The sequence below is a fragment of the Leuciscus leuciscus genome (assembly GCF_965113295.1).
Source record: "Leuciscus leuciscus genome assembly, chromosome: 19".
In the NCBI taxonomy this organism is placed as follows: Eukaryota; Metazoa; Chordata; class Actinopteri; order Cypriniformes; family Leuciscidae; genus Leuciscus; species Leuciscus leuciscus.
Genome location: NC_138743.1, coordinates 26072330 through 26096809, shown reverse-complemented (window position 1 = coordinate 26096809; position 24480 = coordinate 26072330). Strand labels below are relative to the sequence as shown.

Below are 24480 nucleotides of genomic sequence, written 5' to 3'. Positions count from 1 at the left end.
GTGGTACTGTGATAGGATGCCAATCCTTTGCAATAAGTCAGTTTGTGAAATTTCAACCCTGCTAGATATTCCACAGTCATCTGTAAGTGGTATTATTGGAAAGTGAAATTGTTTAATAACAGCAGCAACTCCACCACTAAGCAGAAGACCACGTAAAGTCAGAGAGCGGGGTCACCGAGTGCTGAGGCGCATGGTACGCAAGAGTCGCCAATGCTCTGCTGATTCCATAGCTGAAGAGTTCCAAACTTCCACTGGCATTATTTTCAGCACAAAAACTGTGCGCCAGGAGTTTCATGGAATGGGTTTCCATGGCCTTACAGCTTCATGCAAGCCTCACAGCACCAAGTACAATGCTATATGCACGAGTGGTGTAAAGCATGCCGCCACTGGACTCTAGAGCAGTGGAGACGTGTTCTGGGAAGTGACAAATTGGGCTTCTCTGTTTGGCAGTCTGATGGGCAAGTCATCGTTTGGCGGATACCAGGAGAATGTTACCTGCCTGACTGCATTTTGCTTACTGTAAAGTTTAGTAGAGGAGGGATAATGATATGGGGTTGTTCATAGGTTGGGCTTGGCCCCTTACTTCCAGTGAAGAGAAATCTTATTGCTTCAGCATACCAGGACATTTTGGACAACACTCTGCTTCCAAATTTGTGGTAACAGTTTGGGGAAGACTCTTTTCTATTCTAGCATGACTTTTCCCTAGTGCACAGATCAAGATCCGTCACATGGTTGGATGAGTTTGGTGTGGAAGAACTTGACTGGCCTGCATTTATTTGAAATACTTAAGATTTTTCCATTATTACAAAAGATTTGTCACTTTTAATCACTTTAGTGTGGGCTTGCTGATTTTTATTTTATTTTATATATATTACTGACCCCACACTTTGAAATGGTGTCTATTAGTAATAGCAGAGTAGATAATTTAGACAAAGTGTTTTGATGTTCATGTCTGTTTTTCTCTACCATCAGGGCAATATCAGCTTTGATCTACAATGTCCTCAAAGCATTCATGGAGATGAACAGCGCTTTGTTCGATGAACTCGCCGCCAATTACAAATCAGACAGGCAAAGGCAAGAAACAGACAGTGTAAAGTGTTGTTTTAAACTCATGCACTTTACAAAGCAGTTCAGATAACCTCTTTCTCACTTTCCTGTAGGGAAAGGAAGAAGGACAAGGAACGGGAAGATCTATGGAGGAAGCTGGAGGACCTGGAGCTCAGACGGGGCATCCAGAACAGCGACGGTGTCATTCCCACCTAACACGGACCTCGTCTCCAACCTTCTCTTTGGCCCCAACCAATCCCTTTCTACTCTTCCACAGGGACCCCTCTTTGCTTCTCATGCTGCGTACTTTACCGCACACTCCCTCATTCATTTCCTCTCTTTCAACAGCACTGTAAATAATCCTCTCCCTCTTTCCTGTATCATACTACTACACTGAAAGGAAGAAAAGAAAAAACAGAAAATTTGAAGAGACTTAATGTGCACTCCTCGTTGTAAAAAAATATGGTCAAATGATAATCAGCTATGGTCAAAGGATATATTTAAAAAAAAAAAAACCTTTCAGTTCAGAAGTTGTTCAGTGTCTCCATGTCGATATTGTTCTCCAAGGAAGTGCCCTGGGACTTTAGGGTCTGTGCTCACCCTGCGATTAAAGATGTCTTATATGAGGATCCCGCTGCCACCACAATTTTTTTATTTATTATTTTTTTTATGAAGAGAGACTTTTCCATCTAGACATAATTTGACTCCCCTGACTCAGGGGATGCAAACTATAAACCCATGACGTGAATATAAGGAAAACAGAAGTGGGGAGGAAAAAAAACAAACATTATACATCCTCTCTGTGGTGTGCATTTTTTTCTTTTACAGGATGTTCAGCCTGGTCCTTTACTGTACATTATGGACAGGTGCTTTTCGCTGACCAGGAATCTTATCGTCCAAGATGGGCCGCAGTCGGCTACGGTGGTTACCTGTGCTCAATAAAGAGGACAAACCTCTCCGAGGACCTTTATTTTTTTAACTTGTGAACCAGGAAATTATCCGGTCATAGCATCATGCTGTCTGCTGTGGAGACTCTTGGGAATTCCCATGTGGAAATTCAGTTGTTACCAAGAGTATGTCAAGCTCAGTTTCTCGGACTTGTGGAATTTTGGTGGCACACAGTGTTCAGAGCTCATCCAGTGTTTTTAAAACCGTTAAGTGACATATATATTTTTCGTAAAGAATATTCTGGACATTTTTCTCATGTTCCACCCAGATTTCCACTGCTCAGCTCTATTAGTTTTCGATTTCAGGGTGGTTGGATGTCGTCTACATGACCGAGCTGAGCGAGACAAGGTTTTTCTTTCTGTTCATGGAGTGTTTGAAATGAAATCCTGCTTATGTTGGGGGGTTTTTAGGGCCTATGTAGGTAAACGCTGATCCGGTAGGTCATAATCTCTCTTCTGAAATACCAGCCGCCAGGCCAGGCTAGAACTAAAAAGCACTTCGAGCTAGATCATTAGTTGTTCTCATGGGACTTCAGCCCCTTTTCTTCTCTTCTTTTATTTGAAGTCCAAACAATCATGGTTGTGGATTTTACATGTGAGGAGGATGTATTTTATTATATATATATTTTTTGGCTTAATCATCTCTCTCTCTCTCTCTCTCTCTCTCTCTCTCTCTCTCTCTCTCTCTCTCTCTCTCTCTCTCTCTCTCTCTCTCTCTCTCTCTCTCTCTCTCTCTCTCTCTCTCTCTCTCGTTTTAACTCTCCCAAGCTCATTGTGTGTTTTATGATGGCCCAAATTTGATATGTATAAAAAAAAATTCAAAAGAAAGGGTTTGATGAATAGAATAAATCTAATTATTTTAAAAAAGAAAGAGATATTAAATAAACCTGTTTTTTTGTGATAAAATGTTTGCTTGTTTTCTTTTTTCTGAATTTGAAGTTCTATATTTGCAGATTGAAAAGCATCTGATCAACCCATTAGGCTTAGTGTTTTCATTATATTAATTAAATATTTTAAGTGTAGACCAATTATGAGAATATAGGAAGGGCAAAGTGTAAAGTAAATCTTTTAAGAGTATAAATGTGCCATTTTAATCCAGTAGGTGGCAGGAGGCTCATTCCAACAGCTGAAGGAAAACAGTTCATTTGAATAGAGAACTTGAAATGTTAAGCAATGAGTGCTGTGCTGTGTTTTAGTTAAGCTAATGACTGGCTATGTAATGAGATTCCAGATCGATTCCATGTTCAAAATTATTTGGTTAGATTATCACAACCAATAATATAGTGAATTAATGATAATTTAATTGTTAGTTTTAAAAATGTAATATTTTTGTGTTCTGTCTTCCACGAGCTGCATTAAACTAGACGTTCAAATGTGCCGTGGATTTGTGCGTCGATCAACTTACCTTAAAACACGCTCCACTCCCGGGAATTCATGTCATGTAAATCCTGATTTGGTGTTTTATTAGTTAACCTTGATATGGTTACCACCAGAGCAATCGTGTAGTGATTATTTTCACCAACAGAGTGAGCTGCAAGCTACATTCGTTGGCCTCGCGCCGTTTCAGCTATTAAGAACTTTTACCTTGACGAGAGAAGAGAAAGTCATCGTTATCGCTTTCAAGGTATGATACTAACTATTCATGATGGATTAAAGTAATACTGTTTGTATACACTATATAAAAAAGGCCTGAACAGGGTGTGGGGTTGCTTTAAACTATTTTAAACGTTCTCGAAAGTTTTAACGTTACCGTCACAGCTTTGCAAATAGCCTTCTCCCCGTTATGAAAAATACACCAAATTGTAACACTTGCTACAATTACATTCGGAAAAAGCATGTGTTTTGTGCTCATGTCCACAAAAACCCTGACTAGACACACCTGCCTGTCATTTTAAAGTCTGCATGAAACGGAGAGTCTCTAACGTTAAGTGATCGGCTCATCGAACAAGAAAAAACGGCGATATCCGAGCTGTCTAATTTCGAAGGCTGCGTCCTCTGGAGATCATTGTTGCATAATACTGTATATAAAAAAAAGATATATAAAAAAAATAACAATAAAAAAAAAAAAACGATGGACGACGCACCTTAACTCTCCTCCATTATAGAAAAGCCTCCAATCTTAACTTTGTGGTGCTGACATCTTGCTCTGATTATCTCTGCGCAGTGGTGAATGGGAAAGTGGAGCCGTAGTATCAAGGCCCCGCTCACACAATTTACTGCAGTAGGCCTACCGTGCAAAACAGCTCATTATGTCGCTGTGAAATAAACAGTTATGGAAATGTACAAATGAAAGTTAAAACTCCAATCTTATCCTGAAGATCCCGAAAAAAAGTCTGTTGGTGCCTCAGTGACTACTTCGCTCAGAGAAGCTGTCAATCATGACGTCACACTTCCGTTTTTATCTGCAACAAACTAAAGCCAAACTTATTTAAAAAGCAAACACTTGAACTTACATCGGTGTGATAAAAACTACCGAAAATTACAAAAAAAACATCTTTTGAAAAAAGTTATTTGAAGTGTAATTTGATTGTTTAGTTTGTCTCACGTCCCATTCGATTACATAGAGAGGCCAGGGTTTATGACCTATACTGGGACCAACCACCTGGGGCAAACTAAACATTTTGGCTTCACTTTTCAGGACTTGTGCGGCACACTTTGGCCATTGAGGCTGCTTTATTTCAGTAAACTGACCACTGCATTCCAAAGTCATTAAGAAATTACAAAAATATATGCTCCACTAGTCATAACGGGCAATTTTATAATAGTTATTGTTCCGAAATTAGACATCCTTTATGACGTATGCGACCTCCGGAGGACGCATCCTTCGAAGTGAGACACAGGACCGGGTGTAATGCTGAATTTCGAGACTCTCCAAAATTATCCCCCTCATTGAATCCACCTGATTGCCTAAACCTAACCCCACCCTCACACCTAATCCTAAACCTACCAATACTAAGGGGTTATAATCGGGCGGGGGTCAGAATTCAGCACAAATTTATATACGCATCGTAAAATATGTTGTACCATTCTAAGACATCTAAGATTGTTGTTCCATCCTAAGATCTTTGTCCTGAAACATGGCTTAATCTGCACAACAGCAAAAAAAAGCCAGTGACTCTGGAAAAGTGGATTCACGTGTGCTTTCTAATAACGGCCATGACTACGAAAGCGGCTTGATTCAAGACGAGCATCTGGTAAAAGATGAAGAATTTCCGCTATTCCCTGCAAAACTCCGCATGCTAATATCTTATTAATGCAAGAAGTGATGCCCTGTAAACAATGGTGCAAACCGCCTGTGCAGAAATAAAAGAACTGAAAACCAAAAAGCTTTACATCAAGAAACAGATGGACAGGGGCGAACAAACAACCAGAGTGTGCATGAGTTGGGTGATGGATTTGGAACGGTACGGTAGGCGCTGGAACCTGCGGCCGAGAGGAGGTTATCCTGTGTGCCAAGAAGTCTTACCACATTGAGCAGATTCTATAATATTTCTCACCAACTGTGAACCAGAAGTGCTAATGAGACGATGTCCCGTGCAACAATCATTCGGTTCACTGCCAGAAGATTCAGAGAATGCAGTATGGAAGGCGGCTAAAATCAGCGAGTTTCTCTTGAACCAAGGCATGCAGTTTAAGGAGGATCTGACGAAGGAGGACAAAGACTTGTAGACAGTAGTTGTGACCAGCAACTGATCAAAAAAGCGAGAGATGACAAATCTGCTTACTTTGTTGGAGGTTGCAGATTTATTGAAGGAACAGAAATTACATGGTGAGAGGAGCAGACAGAGAAAGGACAAATTGTCAATACTTTCTCAAGATTCTCAGAATTTCAAGTTCCTCCGTTACACTGAATGGTACGGTAGGCTCTGGTATGCTGCTCCGAACTCTAATTTGCAGCTTCTGGGATAAAGTCTATAAGGAGAATGCATTTTGTTCAAGTTGGGAACTTCTGAAATTTGAGGTCACCAAATACTAAAGGAAATTTGGCAGCCGGATAGAAAAGAATTGAAGAAACCAACATTATAGACAAAGACAATTTCAAAAGTTGTATGACAAGCTTTAATCACTCTGTGTATATTTACAACATGTTTTTAGTTTTGGAAAAGAAAGCTGTCACGTTTCTTAAAGGAACACTCCACCGTTTTTTTGAAATAGGGCTTATTCACCTTCTTTCCTACATTTAGATAGGTGGGCAAATGCATATTTGTCTCAGTGCATGCATTGTTTTAGTTTGACAGGGTCGGCGCTAGCTTAGCTTAGCATAATGAATGGAATCCTTTGTTGCCAGCTAGCATGTCCTGAGTAAAAGTGATATAAAAAATTAAAAAACCCCACCTAATTACTTCTTGTGGCCTGCGTATTCACAAGAAGTACAAATAGCGATGCAGATTAACACTAGACGGTTTCCTATGCAGATTTTGACTTGGGACTATATTAGGGGGAAGCACAGGTGAAGCACTGCTACTTGGGCGCAGAGATATCACGCCCAAGTAGCAGTGCTTCGCCTGTGCTTCCCCCTAATATAGTCCTTAATATATAAGTCAATATCTGCCAAGGAAATCGCCTAGTGTTAATCTGCATCACTATTTGTACTTGTTGTGAATACGCAGGACACAAGAAGTAATTAGGTTTTTAAATTTTTTTATATCACTTTTACTCAGGACATGCTAGCTGGCAACAAAGGATTCCATTCATTGTGCTAAGCTAAGCTAGCGCCGACCCTGTCAAACTAAAACAATGCATGCACTGAGACAAAAATACAATTGCCCACCTATCTAAATGTAGGAAAGAAAGTGAATAAGCCCTATTTCAAAAAACGGTGGAGTGTTCCTTTAAGCAAATAAACCAATACATGAAAAAAACAAAAACAAAAAACTATTAAAAATATTAAATATAAGTTTACAGTTGAGTTCAAGACTGAGTTCAAGTTATAGCTCTTTCAACCAGCGACTGAAAACTGGTCGTCTTATTAGCATTAGAGTATATAAACAATTGCATAAGACAATGCAAGGCACAGTATTGTAAGTGCACTTAAACTGTGTGAAGAAACAATCTCTATGCTACATTAAAGGCAAGTGAATGAAGGCTCATTCTTCCTCCTCTCTGTGGAGCAGGTTTGATTCATCAGCCCGAGGAAGGTCGCTAGCACCTTGCGGGCTCTGGAAAGAAGTCCCTGAGGTCAAACTAAGGAACGACTGATGTGAAGAGCACTCACAAGAAATCAGTACCAGTTCTGGTGTCCAAAAGCATGGTCGTCTGAGAACTACAAGTTTTTGGTAAGTGGAGTGATGATATGGAGACTTGAACTGCAAGGTTTCAGTTCGTTGCTTTGGCAGATGGTTAATATACCTAAAAATTGTTATGTCCCATGTCCAAAACAAAAAGGTAAGGGCTGCACATAATATTGTACAGTAGGGAACGTCCTCATTTTGAAAAGACCAAATAAGGCGGGACTGCAATTTACAGCATAACCACACGCTACACATGAGGGAAAAAAACAAGTTTGAAGAACAAAGCCATTTGTGTTTGAGCTGATCTTTAAAGGGGAAAATAAGGGGGTGGCTTTAGCCAGAGGAAAAACACAACAGTTAGACAGTGTACAAGCCTGGTTCTTAGTCAACACACCAGCATTTGAGCTGAAATATGGAGTTATAGGGTGTGTTTTTTTCACAGTTGTAAGATCATAATGAGTGCCACTTAATAATAATAAATATTAAAAGTAAACATTTGACATTTAATTCATGCTTAATGATTAAAACTAAAATAATACGTCAATTACCTTTTAAAATGCATTTAGAAAAAACAACAACTGGCAAGTGGAAAAAGAAAAGCAATTTGAACATGCTTTATAAAAATATAATTTAATTGTTGCATTTAAAATTATCAATTTATCATTACATTTTACAAAATTGTTAATTTAATTTGAAAAGTGATTTATCTATATTTAAATTTGGGAATTAGTACATTAGTGATTAGTTACTTCTTTTTATTTTTAAGTGGCACTTACGGTCCTCCATCGGCTCATTTTTAAAGAGAACAATGAGAGCATGTTTTAAAATGTGTATAGGCAGAGTAATTTGTGATCAAATACAGAAAAATCTTCTTTTATTCATTATTTTAGCTGTAGTTTATACTTCAAAAATCTAAATCTAAATGCGTATGAAAAATAGAATAATTACAGCACCATTAAATGGCATCATTGTTCTGCACCTACATTGTATAAAGATCAAACTCTGATGGCTCATAAAAATGTGACTAAGTACACTTCATGGCATCTCAGTTTTAAAAACGGAAAATAAAAAAAGTAAATACGAATGATTCATGGGCTAATGTTGTCACTATATACATTTTCCCTTTATCCTGTCACTGACAGACTTCAGTCTCCATATAGTGTGCTTGATTGTCACTCTTTTTAAAGTATTATTGTTGGTGTCTTTGGATGTGTAGGTAGGCAACGGTTTATAAGTGTTTATTTGCTAATCGTTAGTTGCTAATTTTATATGACCCAATGATTTGTGGTAAAGATGCACTTCTTACACTTGCGCTCTCTCTTCTTCTTTCTGCTCTACCTCTATTCATGAGTTGGCCATCCTCCAGAGAATTTCCCTTATTAACTAGCTCAAACTGCTGAAGCATTGACTCCAGAAAGAGCACAATATTGATTTGAGGTGACTGAGAAAAAAACAGCTTGCATGGAGGAATGGATTTTCATTTTTTCATAAGCCTCGAGAAACCATATAATATATGGCCCAGAGCTGAATCTAAAACGTTTGTTTGATTGAGATTGGCGATGTCGCACCATGTCGGTTCAAGTAACCGCAGTCCAGTCTGAAACTTCTTTGGCTTGAGAAGTGAATCCTGTAAGGCAACGTGGGGAGAAATTAAGGCACTTGTTTTGGAAGCTCTCCACGAGACACACAAACCCGAGGGCAAGACCGCTCATTGTCCTGAGGGACAACAGGCGGATGGAGAAAGGAAGGATGTACAGCAGACTGGAGGCGGTTTAGGGTCTGTTACATTGCCTGAAGCTTTGGAGGACTGTGGGTTTTCACAGTTGGAGATGTTTTATCCTCACACGATAGCACAACATCTCCTGCAGACTGCGCAGCCCCGTTTTTGTTTCTTAGGGCTGAAGATTGTCAGGATGGCCTCATCAAACACTGTCTTTAGTCCCTTCTGAGTCAATGCCGAACACTCCAGATAGCACTGGGCTCCAATCTGGGGATAGCAATATAATAAGACAAAACACTCAGCATTAGGTTAAAGGATAGTTCACTCAAGTACTCAGTCATCATTTACTCACCCTCATGTTGTTCCAAACCTGTATGACTTTTTTTCTTCCATAGAACACAAAAGGAAAAGTTTAGCAGAATGTCAGAGCTGCTCTTTTACATGCAGTGACCAGGGGCAATCAAGCTCCGAAAATTATTATCAAAGCAGGCCTTATAACTTGTCCTCTTGTAATCCCTGAATTTAACTGTTTATTCACAAAAAATGTTGCCTTGAAAATGTGGTCACCATTCACTCACTGAATAGGAACAAAACAGCTCAAATATTGTCATTCTTTTTTGTGTTCCGCATGAGAAAGAAAGTCATACAGGCTTGGAACGACATAAGGGTGAGACAGAATTTACATTTTTGTGTGAACTAATTATTTCAGTGCTTTGACACACAGTGGTGATAGTTCATAAATCATGCTTTCTGTTTTTTTAAACCTGGACAAGATCAAGAACAAAAAAGTGTAAAAACAAACAAAACAAAAAACATCACCTCTCGGGCTAGTTTGAGGCCTTGTTCATAGGTCAGGGGCTTCTCCTTCATCTGGAGCAGACGTGCCAGTGTCTTTGGGTCATCTCGCAAGTCAATCTGAATGAATTGGAACAAAATTTCAATAAATAAATGCCAGAATAAAAAATAAATTAAAAAAATGGCACAATGTTCTGGGATCTTTTCCTGGGTTCAAGCTCCTCAACAGCCCATAAATATTCCGATTTTTATTCTAATCTCAATATTTGATCTAATAACAATTATTATAATTATTATCATTATTTATAATATTAATGGTTGATCTGATAATATAAGTACAACAACAATAATTATTTTTCAATAATAATAAAATGCATTATTATTATTTGATCTGATAATTAAATATAAACAGCAACAACATTATTATTATTCATTAAAAAAAAATCACATCACTGTCTGTATTAGAAACTCTTGCACCTGTGTTCCAATGAGGATGTAGGGCACGTGAGGCATGCAGGATTTGAGCTCAGGTACCCATTCCTCCTGAACATTGTGATAGGAAGCTGGATTCACGACGGAGAAGCAGATGAGAAAGACGTCTGTGTTGGGGTAAGAGAGGGGCCGCAGCTGATTGTAATCCTCCTATAACACATGACCAAGATGACGAGTGAAGTAAGACCTGCTTTAGACTCAGTTCATCTCATCAACCGAAACATATTATTTGGAAAAACTAATAATAAGATAAAGAGGGCAGATAATTAATTTAAAGGTTAAAGCTTCTAAATCAGTGTTTCCAACAGTTTTTTTGTAACAATAAATATATTTATTGAAATGTTTCTTAGGCAGAAAGCCAGCTAATAAGTATGATTTCTGAAGGATCATGTGACAAGACTGGAATAATGGCTGCTGAAAATCCAGTTTCGCCATTACAGAAATAAATTAAATTTTAAAATATATTAAAGGGTTAGTTCACCCAAAAATGAAAATTCTGTCAGTAATTACTCACCCTCATGTTGTTCCAACCGCGTAATGGGCCTTTCACACAGGACGCGGTATGCGCGGCGCTTGCCGCTGGGTTCTGCGTTGCCCTTCAGATACAACGCGATTTGCGCTGAGCTATGACGTAGGCGGAGTTTTAAAAACTTTTAGCGGGAGCTCTATTACGTCTGTTTTTGTTTCTTAGTTTCAGGTTTAATGTTTGAATAAATGTTTTATTCTAAAAAAAGAGCTGACTTCATGATTCTTGTTTTAATTCAGATATACAATTTTGCCGTTCATCCATTTTGAATTCCGTCCTTGTTTGGATCCCCCGATTCTATTGGCCGCGCTGGTAATCGTCACAGAGCGCAGCGGCAAAAGTTGAACTATTTTGAACTTTGACCGCGGCATGCGCTTGAGCACGCCAATGATACGCACCGCTGCGCTTGCGCTTTGGTCGACGCAGCAACAAAACGTCCTTGCGCGGCGCAAGCCATTGAAATGAATGGGTTTTATAGCGCGACGCCGCGCATACCGCGTCCTGTGTGAAAGGCCCATAAGACCTTCGTTCATCTTCGGAACACAAATTAAGATATTTTTGATGAAATCTGAGAGCTGATCACTTCTCCGTAGGCTGCTAGGTGGCCCAAACTTGCTGGCCCAGAAAAGTTATTAAAGAGATCGTTAATATAGTCCAAGTGACTACAGTGGCTCAATCTTAAGTATATCAAGCGACGAGAATACTTTTTGTGTGCAAAAACAAACAAAAATAACGACTTTATTCCACTATTCATTTCCTTCTCTCTGGGCCACTAGTTGGTTCGCGTAGTGTTTTTGCGCTGCGCGTCACACACATGACCAGCGTCGGCCAATAGTGAGCCTACGTGGTGACGTGTAACACAGACGCGCAGCGCAAAAACACTTACGAGGCCCAGAGAGAAGGAAATGAATAGTGGAATAAAGTCGTTATTTTTGTTTGTTTTTGCGCACAAAAAGTATTCTCGTCGCTTGATATACTTAAGATTGAGCCACTGTAGTCACTTGGACTATATTAACGATCTCTTTAATAACTTTTCTGGGCCAGCAAGTTTGGGCCACCTAGCAGCCTACGGAGAAGTGATCAGCTCTCAGATTTCATCAAAAATATCTTAATTTGTGTTCCGAAGATGAACGAAGGTCTTACGCGGTTGGAACAACATGAGGGTGAGTAATTACTGACAGAATTTTCATTTTTGGGTGAACTAACCCTTTAAAATACTTATTTTAAATTGTAATAATATTTCAAAATACTACAGTTTTTACTACTTTTCTTGGGGGAAAAATTATAATAAAGAGACTTATACATTTTTTTTTTTTAAACTTACAGACCACAAACTTTTGAATGGTAGAGTCAATGAAAACCAGTCAACACAGTAATTAAAATTGTACAGGTTTAAGTACAACTTGGTATGCATGTACCCCTGTTTGGAGATCACCAGACTAAACCACTGCATGTAAAGAAGTGTCATATCTGAGTATTTTATATTGGCCATTTAAAAATGCATATTAAAAATGAGGACACTGAATGTTCTGGTAAAATAAAAGTAACAAGTTGAGTATCATTAACATCTATGACTTTATTCTGTCTCTTATTATGAAATGCAAATGAACATAAATAATTTACATTAGGCTTTTAAAGTGTCACTGCCAAATGACAACTCTGCACCAGCGCCAGCATCTTGTAAAAGTCAGTTCTTCTTGAGTGCAATTGATCTCTTAGTCAGTGATCAATAGAAGAGAAGGGCCAAACATCACACAAATGCTCCTCTGTATCATTGAACTGCTTAAAGGAGTAGACATGCTGAATTATATAACTTTCATTTATACAGCAATGTGCTGCACACTACATTAGTCAGTCTGTTCAATTCTGAAACACAGCAAATATGTATCATTACAGCTCATACTGTCCTTGCCACAGCTATAGATCCTAAGAAACATTTACATAATTATGCTAAACAGAAATACTCACACTTTAGCTTTCTTTATTACTTCAGTCCTTAAAACAAAGTAAAAAAATTGACCCTCAGTCAGCGCATTGTTGGTAAATATGTATATTTGCAAATTGGTACCCTATATGACTATAGCTCTTCATGCCAGTCTAGTGCCGTATCTGAGACATCTATTGTTAAATATGCACATATTGCTATTCTCCTTGTACATATTGCATGTTTTTGTTTTTACATATAAAATAATTGTTTATTCCCTTATTATTTATTCAAATATATACTCTGTAAGAAACTCCATACATCTTATTAAATGAATGCAGCCCCCCAGTGCAATGTCAGCAACTGCCAAAGTCAATATAGTCAATGATAGAATTTTCCCTGATAGGAATAATAGAATTCCTTATAAGGGCAAACTTAACAAGCTGACAGTAATGATCAATCATGAAAACAGAATAATTATCTGACTATAATTCAGATAAAAAAATAAAAAAATATATATTTTAATTATTTAAATTATAAACTATAAGTCAGATACTTATTCTGTTTTCATGATTGATGAAATATATATAGCCTATTTATATTATATTTTTTAATTATTATATATAAATTTTTTTTATAATGATCGAAATTTAGTAACAGCTGTACACAAATATCAAAAATGCCTCATTTCTATTTTTGGATTGGTGATGGTGTCATTTTCAGTTTCTTAAAACTTTTACTTAAACAGTTTTATCTTAAAATGCGGAAAAAATTGGGGGAAATGATACAACAACCAAGCCAGTGTTGATATTGTTCACTAAAACAAAAACCATATATGTGTATATATATATATATATATATATATATATATATATATATATATATATAAACATTTTTGGTAATTTAAATAAATGAAATGAAATAAATGAAATGAAATAAATAGAAAATATTAGATGAAAAAAAAGCATAAATTAGAAATATTGCCCTTTCAACTAACTGAAATAATTACTAAAATTACAAAAACTAAAACTGAAATAAATTTTTTACTAAAAAGAAATATTTAAAAATACAAAAACGAATAAAAATGACAAAAGCACATATAACAAAATTAATTAAACTTAAACTAAAAAAAAAAAACTTAAAAAATGTTGTTCTGAATTTAAAAAGAAATTCTAAATCCTATATAAAAAACTAAAATAACTGTCTGACACTGTACATAAAAAAGTTAGAAACTAAAGCTAATTTGGATGTTACACAGGCACTGGTTAGAAAGAGTGGAGGAGAGTCATAGTATGAACAAGTTCTTTATGTTTATGTTCAGACGTTGTAATCTGTTGCATTATATATATTCCAGGATTAACTCTAACAACTGGGGTCCAATAATATGGTTATTGCAGGGATGGCTGATTCTGTGATGCCTTTAGACACACAAGAAAAGTAAACCGCTGGGCTTTGATTTAGATGCATTTCTTCAGGCTGTATCTGACTATTCATGTGAGTTTATTTTTGAAGAATCACTGCAATAATAAGCCAAAATCAAAGTCATTATGGTGGGCTGACAGTGACAAAAACAACCCAGCCTGTGGTCTTGCAGCTTTATTTACATTATTCAAAACAGGCTGTACATTCTGCCATTAAACGCGACTGTAATTTTAATTCAGAGTGATATGATGCCACAATGTCACTTAGTGATGTTTTTTTAAGAGTATTAATGTAAATCCCTTTGCCATTTTTTAAATGATGAAATTCTGCTGTATTTAGTAGGGAATGTTGAAGTAAACCTAGTGAAAAACATCTATTTGTCTAGTGTCAGGTCGGTTGCTGAACTCAGTTGTTATTTGGTAACAATAGTAAATGTATGAATGAATTTAAATGCAGTGTAGTCAGTCTTATTGAGGTTTTGTTATTGCGTGAATAATGTTTGAAATCGAAATGAAAAGATTTGAAATGCATGCCATAGATCTTATTGTGAATGATTTAGCCATGCATATGCTTCTTTTTCTTTTTTATTTTTTTTTTTATATAAAAATATCATACTTAATATTCCGGTAAAATGACACAATTCTCTCTGGTGACATATCGTTAGCCTCATAGCATAATTGCCTATCACAATTTGGCCCAAAAATGACTTAGGCAATTATGCTATGCCGGACTTCTTAAATATTATTGTCCGTTGGTGTGGATAATAATACAGTCATGTTCTTGGTGTGAACGGGCCTTACTCAGGTTGTTAAGCAGATGGGCTATATAGACCTCAAAAACATTAACTTACTTGTCCAGCAGTATCGTACAATCCCAGTAAGTGCTGCCTTCCAGATACTGTTACATTCACTGTAAAAAATCAAAACAAAACAACAGATTCATTATACATGTAAAATAGAAGAACAGTGCAGAATATGTCTGCAAAAAGTGTTTATGCTCCTGCTGTATCACATCCCTCTGATGTACTTCCAGAACTCTGGACCTGCTGTTTGGTTGTGGGTGGGAAGAACAGAGGTTGATTTGGAACAGGACAGCTGTCAACAGCAAGGGGTGACCAGTTTTGGAAAACAGGGAGGAAAGAACGGTGCGTGCGTGCATACATATTTCATTCTGTGTTGTGGGTGATGAGGGGGAGAGAACGGCTGTGTTGACACAAGTAAAAGAAAAAAAACCCAGACAAGTCAAACTTTTGTCATCAAACAACATGCAATAAAGGACCACTGCTGAGAACAGGAAAACAGCTGGACTCAATTGAGGTATCAAACAAACTGCAGTTACTATCCACTGTGTGTCCACACTCTTCTCAAACTCAATGTTTTGAGCATGAAGTGGTTTGCTAAGGCTGATAAACTTTAAAGGAATGTGTGAGAGAAGAAATTCAACTCCATGATGGGCTGAAATACTGATGCCTGGAATGATATAATTAATGCTTAGGATCTTATCCAATTTTTGATAGCCCACAAACTGTACTGAGATAGCCATGAATGCTTCCAACATGGCCAATCAATGCAATGACCTTCCAGTCATGAAAATTGTGGACAGAACCAAAGCACTTCCTGCAAACTATTGCTCTGGCTCCCTGGATGAGTCAAGAAGTTTCTGGAAAAGGAGAAGACAGACAACCTCTCCAACGTTCCTCGAAAACAAGCCCAGCAAAATGTTCAGAAGAAATTCACTACAGATGATTCAGATTAAACTCTCCAATATTGTGACAATAAAAATATGGCAATGCAGAGTTTGAACATAGATGAACACCACTGACTATCAAAATAATTTGATCTTTAAAATCAAGGCTCTCCTTTTAGTCTGCTGCCTTCAAGCTTTAAAAAGACAAAAAGCACCATACAAAAACTATAAAAGCGGTTCATACAACTCATGTGTAATATTACAAGCCCGCTGAAGTCATATGATTGCCTTGTGATAGTATCAATGTTAAATTCATGAACAAATTGTTTGACATGAACTGTCCCATAAATATTGTTTCTTATGCTCAAATAGCATTTAAAAAGTATATCAGGTTGGTTCAGCCAATGTGCATGTCAGGACACTAACTGTTTCTGTTTCCATTTCTCTTGTAACAACAGATGCAGTGATGCGATGACTTTTGGGGGTGTATTCCGCCAATAATGCGTGTTTGCAATTTCTTTTATTGATAATAATACAAGTGAATCGTCTTTGCATATACAGTCATTGAATATTGTGATCCAGTTCTCACGTTCAAGTCATTGATTCAATGATCCAGTTACAGCAGTTAACAGCTCATTTGAAGGAAAGATTATCAAGGAATATTGAGTCAAATTTGAGTTCAGAAAGCTGGAAATGTAGCGCAAGTCATTGGATGCACTTTTATTACAATTCTTTAGTACTTAGCAATTTTGAGGGAATTTATCTTTTATTTCAACTTGCAAAAAGAGTGCTAAAGAAAAAAATGTCAATAGCCTATGACTTTCACAATATTTTATTATGAGCAAAGTTGCTTTGTTGCTAATCTTATATACTGAAAGGATAATTTGAACGGACCTAATCAGTTATAAACAAATATTAAATCCTAAAAGACACTAAAAAGCCCTAAAGACGTGCTTATGCTAGCTTTACTGCTTCACTTGACAGGGCATAATGTTTGTTTCATAAAATATGATTACAAGAAAGGACTATGCAGCCCTTTTAAAATTCAAATCTTACACCGCTTTGAGCGATTGCTAATCTCAATGCTAATTTTAACAATCATGTGCTCAACACTGGGGACAAGAGACACATTCAAAGCAGCACTAGCCCTAATGCTCCTAGCTTAGCTGCATGTATGAACAAGGGGTCACTGAGGAGCCACGTGGACAGTGGTGTGCAAGAACCTCCAGGGTGGTGTTTTGCTGAAAGAATGGGGCGAGGTATTGCAGCTGTGGGAATCTAGCCAAGCGGTGTTTTGATTAGATGTGCTTAGAAGTTCTTTCCCAGTAGACTGTGAAGATGGACCTGAAACAGTGGCCTTGATTCTGCCACTGCTTATCAGCTGTTCCTGACAAGTCTTTTTACCAGCACGATTCTCTTCCCCTCCTGGGGCCAGGCTAAATAAGGAGTCTGAACTAAGTGCAAACACACACACACAAAAAGTTTTTCCTCATTTACTGATTCTCTGACTCTTTCTTTACCTATATATGTGGAGAACTACTAATATAAAACAAGGCTGAGGTAAAAGTTTGAGAGAAGTAGAAGCTGTGTAGAAGCAGGTCGGTGGAGACAAAGAAGGGTTAGTGGCTGTGAATCAGGCTCTCAGCTGTTCTCTCCTGTCAGCTGCTTTTCCCCATGAGGCTCGAGCTCTCGGCAAACCCCAGCCCCCATTCTGGGGCCTGGAGAAAAATCAATGTTGGGTTACAGTCTCACTCAAGACCAACCCACTGTTGTGAAACGTGATTTGGGGCGTCAGAAGCACCCACGTCCTTCCAGGCCAACTTTCTCACCTCTTTTCTCTTTCACAGACAGGCCTGTGACATTGGAGTCAGCCACTATCTGCATTCAAGAGCTTTAAGCCCATAAGAACAGTACAGCGAATTGTATAGCTACTCACATAATGGCAAGAGACTGCAAATTTAATTTAGACACTTTCCATTCCAGCACAGATGCATTAGGTCTCATTTACTGATGGTGCTTTCACTGCTAATCACAAATGACACCCATTCTTGATGGACTGTTGTCCACCATCCAGTCCAGCAAATTTCCCATAAAATCGTCTTTTAGAAATAAATGTATTGGTGTCCAACTGCAATCTGGTAATCAGTGTGTTGTGTACCATTCAGAATTGAACTGAAAATGCCTCAAAAAGGTTTTTCTCAATTGCTTTGGCAAATTTTTTTGAAACAGTCTAACATTCTCTAAACTGTATAAGTGCAATTGTCACTGTTTTATGTGACATCACAACTCTATTGCATGTCTGAAAACATCTAGTAACTTACCCAAAATATTGAATTCATGCTTCTAAGCCAAGTTATTTTGTCAGTAAATTGGCAAATGCCACCAAAATGAGACCATGGCAATCAACCCTGGAGATGATTGTTATACAAATAAATGTTTTGTTGACTGTACATTTTGTCTTGCTGAATGCTATTGTGTATCAAACTGAGTTATTTAGATACTTATTTCAGCAGGTTGTTTACTGGGCAAAAGTCAATACTGTAGTAAACAGAAAAAGAATATGTATATTTGTATGTATACAGTTACAGTACATATATTTATAGCAATGTGTTACATGTAAACAAAAACATTCAATGTGAAAGATATTTATGAAATATACCTGTATGTCAGACAGATTTGGATAATTTTAATTTTGCATGTGATGGCTCACATGATGGAAAAAATGTTGTGAAGAGTGACAATTTAAATCAACTCATCAGCTTTGATCACCAAGCCATGTGCATTTAGTTACTTTGAAATTGTAGACAATTGTACTTACTCTTTTGCACATGTGCCAAAACACATGTAATTTGCCCAAAATTCAAATCTGATCTTATTGTTTTGAGAATTGAGCCATAGCAATAGTGAAAATTCCAGTTCAATTCCTGAAATTGAATTTAGTAAACAGGATGCAGAATTGCAATACAAATTAGAATGTAAGGAAGTAGAATTGAAATGATTTGAAATAAAAAATAATAATTTGAAAAGCAGAATTTGTCAAAAGAACTCTAAATGTTGACTTCACAAATCCTTTAAAAAAGTTTGAAAAGATAGACATTCTTTAAAGCAAAATCTTTAATTCTTGTAAATCATATTTACTAGGACTTGTAAATGCTGTATGTACATAATTTCCTACACTGTATTCTATAAGATCTGCTCTTCGCCCAAGAAGCAAAAGCTTTACGTCGACATGCCAAATATATCCAGTATGTGCTTGCAGTGTGATGTATAAATGGGTTTGTATATTTTTCGAGTGGTTGGCATTCCTTATGTGATTTTTAAAGAATTTTAAAGTACCGCTATTGTTCATTTGAAGGCATTGGTGGGTCAAAGTCCAAAATAAGCCACAGGGTTTCATCCTAATTTTAATTCCTGTTGCTGCAGAACTGTGCTTGCCAGAGGCTCGAAGTGTACATAATCTACACATTTTGCATAGCATAACTAAAGAAATGCATTAATGTGATTAATCTTGCGTTCTGAAGCCAAAAGAATCTGTAAGACCCTTACACAGCACTTGTTATAAGATTAAGCATTGCCTGCTGGTGAATGTTTTGTGACAGTACTTTCACTCAGCAAAACATTAAATAGGCTTAACCACTCACTGTACATACCCCACTAATTATGAGCTTTTATTTAATTACTTATTTATGAACTCTCTCTTTCTAGACTCAAACATATTTAAATTTATAATATCACTTAAAAGGGCAGTTTATCCAAAAATGGAAATTCTGTCATCATTTACTCACCCTATTGTCATCGGAAACCTGTATGATTTTCTCTCTTCTGTGGAACAGAAGAAAATACTTTGAAAAAATGTTTTCAGTTAAGTTTTGGACCCCATTGACTTTCATTGTGTGGACAAAACAGTTGAAACATTATTATTTTGTGTTCCACAGAGGAAATAAAGTCATACGATCAAATTAGCATTTTTTTCTCAATAACTAAATTATCTAGAACTAATTCAAGTGAGCTTTAGACGTACTCAAGTAAACATTTACCGCTAAGTAAAAGTGACAATTCAAAAGAAGGTTTACTTCTTTCAACCACTCCAACCAATTTCAACTCTTTTTCTTTCCACCAACCAACCACTAACCAAATCTGGCATGTTTATACCACTAACCATCAAACCACATGCATATTATGAGGCAACAAAGAATAAATACATCTTCAAAACCAGAACAAAACTCAACAGAACTTTCCTGGGTGTTTCTGGTATCCTTTACTGGTATTAATTTAATTATTATGATCTGCCAATCCAAGGATAGAAAATGCGAACTGCTACTTTCCTACATCCCCTAACAAAAAATAACAAAAAAACAACAACAATAACAAAAAAACAAAACACTTTAGCTTTACAGCTATATGGCATTTCAGTATTGACCATGTGGGAATATCTACAATGCTACGAAAATCTAATTGGCGGATTAGTTGATTTTGTTAGGAGTCTAGTGGGAGCCACACTAGACGATGACTCATCTCAAACACATTAGCAGGCACTGTGTCATGTCCCGGGAATGTCATCGGTTTTTGTTTTGGACAAGGGAATTCTGATCCCATGGGATTTATTGACGGAAACCATAGTCCGACATACTCCTGGGTTGAGCTCTGACTCTAATAGGTTGCAATCACAGTGGTTCTGGTGAAAAGAATATAATGTCAGTTCACTCCTGATGAATATATTACATTTGGCCTTATTTACAGAGTTATGTCAGCAAAAGTAGTGGCCTCCAACCCACCAACCCAACCAAATAAACCAGTAAGCCACCAACCCAACCAAATAAACCAGTAAGCCACCAACCCATCCAAATAAAAATAGATTGTTAAAACAACAAACTAGCTGGAAAGGTGAAATGCTGTACTAAAATATATCATCTTCAGTACACTCGTGTTTCAAAGTTTGGGGTCAGTAAGTTTTTTTTAAATTAATAATTTTATCCAGCAAGGATGCATTAATTTGATCAAAAGTGACAAGACTTACATGGTAAAAAAAATAAAAATAAAATCCTGACATGAATGTATCATGGTTTTCACAAATATATTGAGCAGTTGTTTTGAACACTGATAATAATAATAATAATTCATGTTTATTGAATTATATGTTTATTTAAATCATTATATTCTACTATATTACATAAGAGACTTCTTTCAAAAACATCTTACAGACCCCAAACTTTGAACAGTAATATATATATATATATATATATATATATATATTTATTAAAACAAAACTGTATTTGAATTATTTAAATATTCAAACAATATAAATATATATCCAAATACCTGCAGCTTGAATTCCTCAGTTCACAATTTCAGTTCATACAATTTGAAAAAGACGCATACTTATTAATTATATTTTCATTGATAATTTGATTGCAGTATTCCCAATGCGTTATATTGCAAACTGTTCAATTACTGCTGGAGCATGAATGGTATAAATGCAGAGTTTTTCATTTAAGACCAATTCTTGCATAGCAGCACAGTAAAGCTTTCAGTGGCCTACAATGGGAGCTCTGTGCTCTTCAGCTTGGACATTAAGCCACTATGTGACAATTCACTACTTTATTATGATGCTGTGTTAAGGCCCCTCTCAATGTGGAGACAGTAGTGGGGCCTAATATGAATGTAAGTGATTGATTGGCACTAGAAGAATATTGTTACTGTTCTCTCTCAATTTCCCTTAATACAAGAAAGTGCTGTATAGTGATGATACCAAAAAACACCTCTTTCTGGATGGGCAATATAAAATTATTCCATAAAATGAATTCTAATGCAAATCTCAATTGCTGATATTCAACATAGAACAACCGAGTATTTGATGGACACTTATAGGGTTTTACCAAATTAAAACCTACATGCATTTCTACTTTCATGTACTGTAATGATGGCATTCTACCTATAAAGTGTTTGAGTGCTTCTACCTTTTACAAACCATGCATTCAATATGTTTGCCGCACACTATAATGGAACCAAATAAAAATGCCTTTATGTGTTCTTTATTTTTTATGAGCACCGTTTCATTTCCTTATAGGTGAGTGTGTAATTTATGCACCACTAACATAAACAAAATGAATTGTAAAAATATTGGTATCAAGTATTAATGAAAAAAAAGGATATGAGAAAGCTTTAAACTTCATTCCTTATTTTTCATTAACATGTCTCCATTAAAATGTTTGGTCTGTGACAACATCCATTTAAGTGTCCTCTGGATGGCCTCCACATCATAACTCATCAGCTTCATTTAACCACAGGAGTTGACCAAGAATCACACTCCTTGAAAATCTTTCCATCTCATTCAACTCCCAAGAGTTTAAATGTTTTACTCACTCCTTGAATTAGTTCAGTCTGTCTTTATGTCTTGAGCCTGCAATGACCAGCTGGAGAAGATTACAACACAGGATACTATTAAAATCTCATAAAATGGAAACTGCCCAAATAAACATGCCTTATTTGATCAAATTGCACATTAGAAAAAAAGGAAAGAAAATCATTTGACCATTCCTGCTTTAAAGTTTTAGAGCTTTCACAAATGAGAGAGCCATAAAGATATATATTTTTTACAATTTTCACAAAGATTTATCCATTAATCATTTGAAGATGAAGATTGCTGGATAAGAGACTTTGCAAACATTGGAAATAAGACAATCTCTCTCCTCCCTTTTTCTCTCTAAAATTATAACTTTTCCCACTGCTAATAACACCAAAAGAAAAAAGCCAAGCATTGCATTGGGAAGGTCTACTTTTGTAGCACTCATCACTTTAAAAGTGTTAAAGGGATAGTTCACCCAAAAATGAAAATTCTGTCATAATTTACTCACCCTCAAGTTGTTTCAAAACTGTATGAATTTCTTTTATCTGCTGAACACAAAAGAATATATTTTGAAAAATGTCTGTAACCAAACAGTTGATGGACCCCATTGACTTCCATAGTATTTATTTTTTTCCTACTATGGAAGTCATTGGGGTCCATCAACTGTTTGGTTATCGACATTTTTCAAAATATCTTCTTTTGTGTTCAGCAGAAAAAAGAAATTCATACAGATTTGAAACAACTTGAGGGTGAGTAAATGATGACAGAATTTTCATTTTTGGGTGAACTATCCCTTTAACAAGCTATTTTTCAGTGTAGAATTTTGGAGTGCTTGGGAGAATTGAGTAAGGGAAAACTGATAGTAAAATATATTGTTGGTAATATGTCTTCCTATAAGTTCTTTGTTTTGGCATACATTGTATTTATGAGGGAAATGCCATGCTGTTCTCACAGAGCTGTACCACTCTCAGAGGATGTTGAAGCTGACCTGTCAGCCACTGTGTAATTATGACTTGATCCCCATATGATTCTCAGAGCATGCATGTATCACGGGGGCTTTCCCTGCAAAGAAACCAAAGCCTTATGCTGTCGTGCATATGCGTGAGAAAGAGTCAGAGAGAACGAGAAAAAGAAAAAGAAAAAAAACTTAATAGATGGTAAACTGAATGATTGGCAACACATTTGTGCAAAACACTGTGGTTCCACAAAGATGCATGAAGTACAGTATTAACAGCGCGTTTAGATCTCGTCTGTTCCTGCGATCAACAGGTTGCCGGTGGCGCGCGAGCTCTGACACACACCTCGCTGCTATTACCCGTCTCGCGGAACATAAAGTGTCTTTGACGTCCCTACCCTAGCACAGTAAGAAACTACCTTAACTAAGTTTTAAGCACATAATAACAAACACTTAATTATTTTTGCATTATTATATAATTTTTGATTAACCTAAATTAGCGAAGGCAGACCCTCCCCCCGTACCCCGTTTCTACTTTTTAGTCTGTCGGCCCTGCAGTCCTCGCTCTGGAAGTTGATATCTCCTCTTTCAGGCGGCTATTCTTGGGACCGTCCCCTACCCGACTGTATGGGGTAGACAAGGATTAGGTAGACATGCTGTAAACTTCACTTCATAAACAGGGATTGCAGTTGAATGTTTTGAGCTAGAAACCAACTTACCTGCGTAGTGATCGAATACAGTTGGCACATATTCCTCGGGAAAAGCATCATTTGCGTAACTCATCAGCAAACAGGTTTTTCCCACCGCTCCATCGCCGACCACAACACACTTCAACATCTTCTTGGTCGTAGTATCGACAGGATTGGTGTTACTGCCTCCATCCTCAACCGCTTCCACTGCATTCTGCCTACTTTTCGAGCTGAGAGTAGGCATGATAGTTGGACAAGTCCAGAAACTATAGGCTATTCAGCACAGGTAGCCAAGTCTTCTGTCGACAGAAATATCAATATTTGAGACGTTAATCTTGGTTTGACCAGTTTAAACACTCGAGTTTATGTCTCGTAGGCTTCGGTGAGCAGGCAAATCCGTCAAGTAGGTGACCCACGCTTTAGCTCGCGCTGCCGAAACAATCCGGCGCCATCGAGAGCAGCTTCATGAAAACTCACGATAACTCCTACAACTTGCATTCCGTCATTTTACATTTTGCAGGTCCGACGATGAACCAACACAAAAGCCGTGTCTGTGACCCTGGTTTAGTCTATTCCAAACAGCTTTCCACATTCGCCCCTATGCTACGCATCGTCAGTGTCAGGAAATCATTGGTTTCCTTGCGAAATTCCATATTAGGCAGGAGTGGGCTGGGAACAATAGGGGCTCTGTCCACAGCCT

General features: G+C 37.1%; 2 protein-coding genes across 3 annotated transcripts in view; one reads left to right on the top strand and one right to left on the bottom strand.

Moving 5' to 3' along the window:
* Positions 1-2737, top strand: part of ppp2r5ea (protein phosphatase 2, regulatory subunit B', epsilon isoform a) — a 19695-nt gene extending 16958 nt beyond the window's left edge. For both annotated transcript variants that reach the window (XM_082146863.1, XM_082146864.1), the window contains exons 13-14: positions 973-1074; positions 1161-2737. In XM_082146863.1, coding sequence (XP_082002989.1) covers positions 973-1074; positions 1161-1263 — 205 coding nt within the window. In that variant the 3' untranslated portion in view covers positions 1264-2737. The remainder of the gene's footprint in view (positions 1-972; positions 1075-1160) is intronic.
* On the bottom strand, positions 2604-24480 carry rhoj (ras homolog family member J). The gene is made up of 5 exons (XM_082146930.1): positions 23811-24480; positions 14955-15013; positions 10218-10382; positions 9765-9860; positions 2604-9212 (listed from the first exon to the last, which is right to left on the bottom strand). Exons 1-5 carry the CDS (start codon positions 24022-24024, stop codon positions 9066-9068), a joined length of 681 nt encoding a protein of 226 aa, XP_082003056.1. The 5' UTR covers positions 24025-24480; the 3' UTR covers positions 2604-9065.

Excerpts from the sequence above, each read along its gene's own strand:
- rhoj (XM_082146930.1), bottom strand. The coding sequence starts at position 24,024 with ATGCCTACTCTCAGCTCGAAAAGTAGGCAGAATGCAGTGGAAGCGGTT. Across the intron at positions 10,383-14,954 it reads TGTACGATACTGCTGGACAA|GAGGATTACAATCAGCTGCG; the intron begins GTAAGTTAATGT and ends CATGTGTTATAG. Across the intron at positions 9,861-10,217 it reads ACATCCTCATTGGAACACAG|ATTGACTTGCGAGATGACCC; the intron begins GTGCAAGAGTTT and ends CAATTCATTCAG.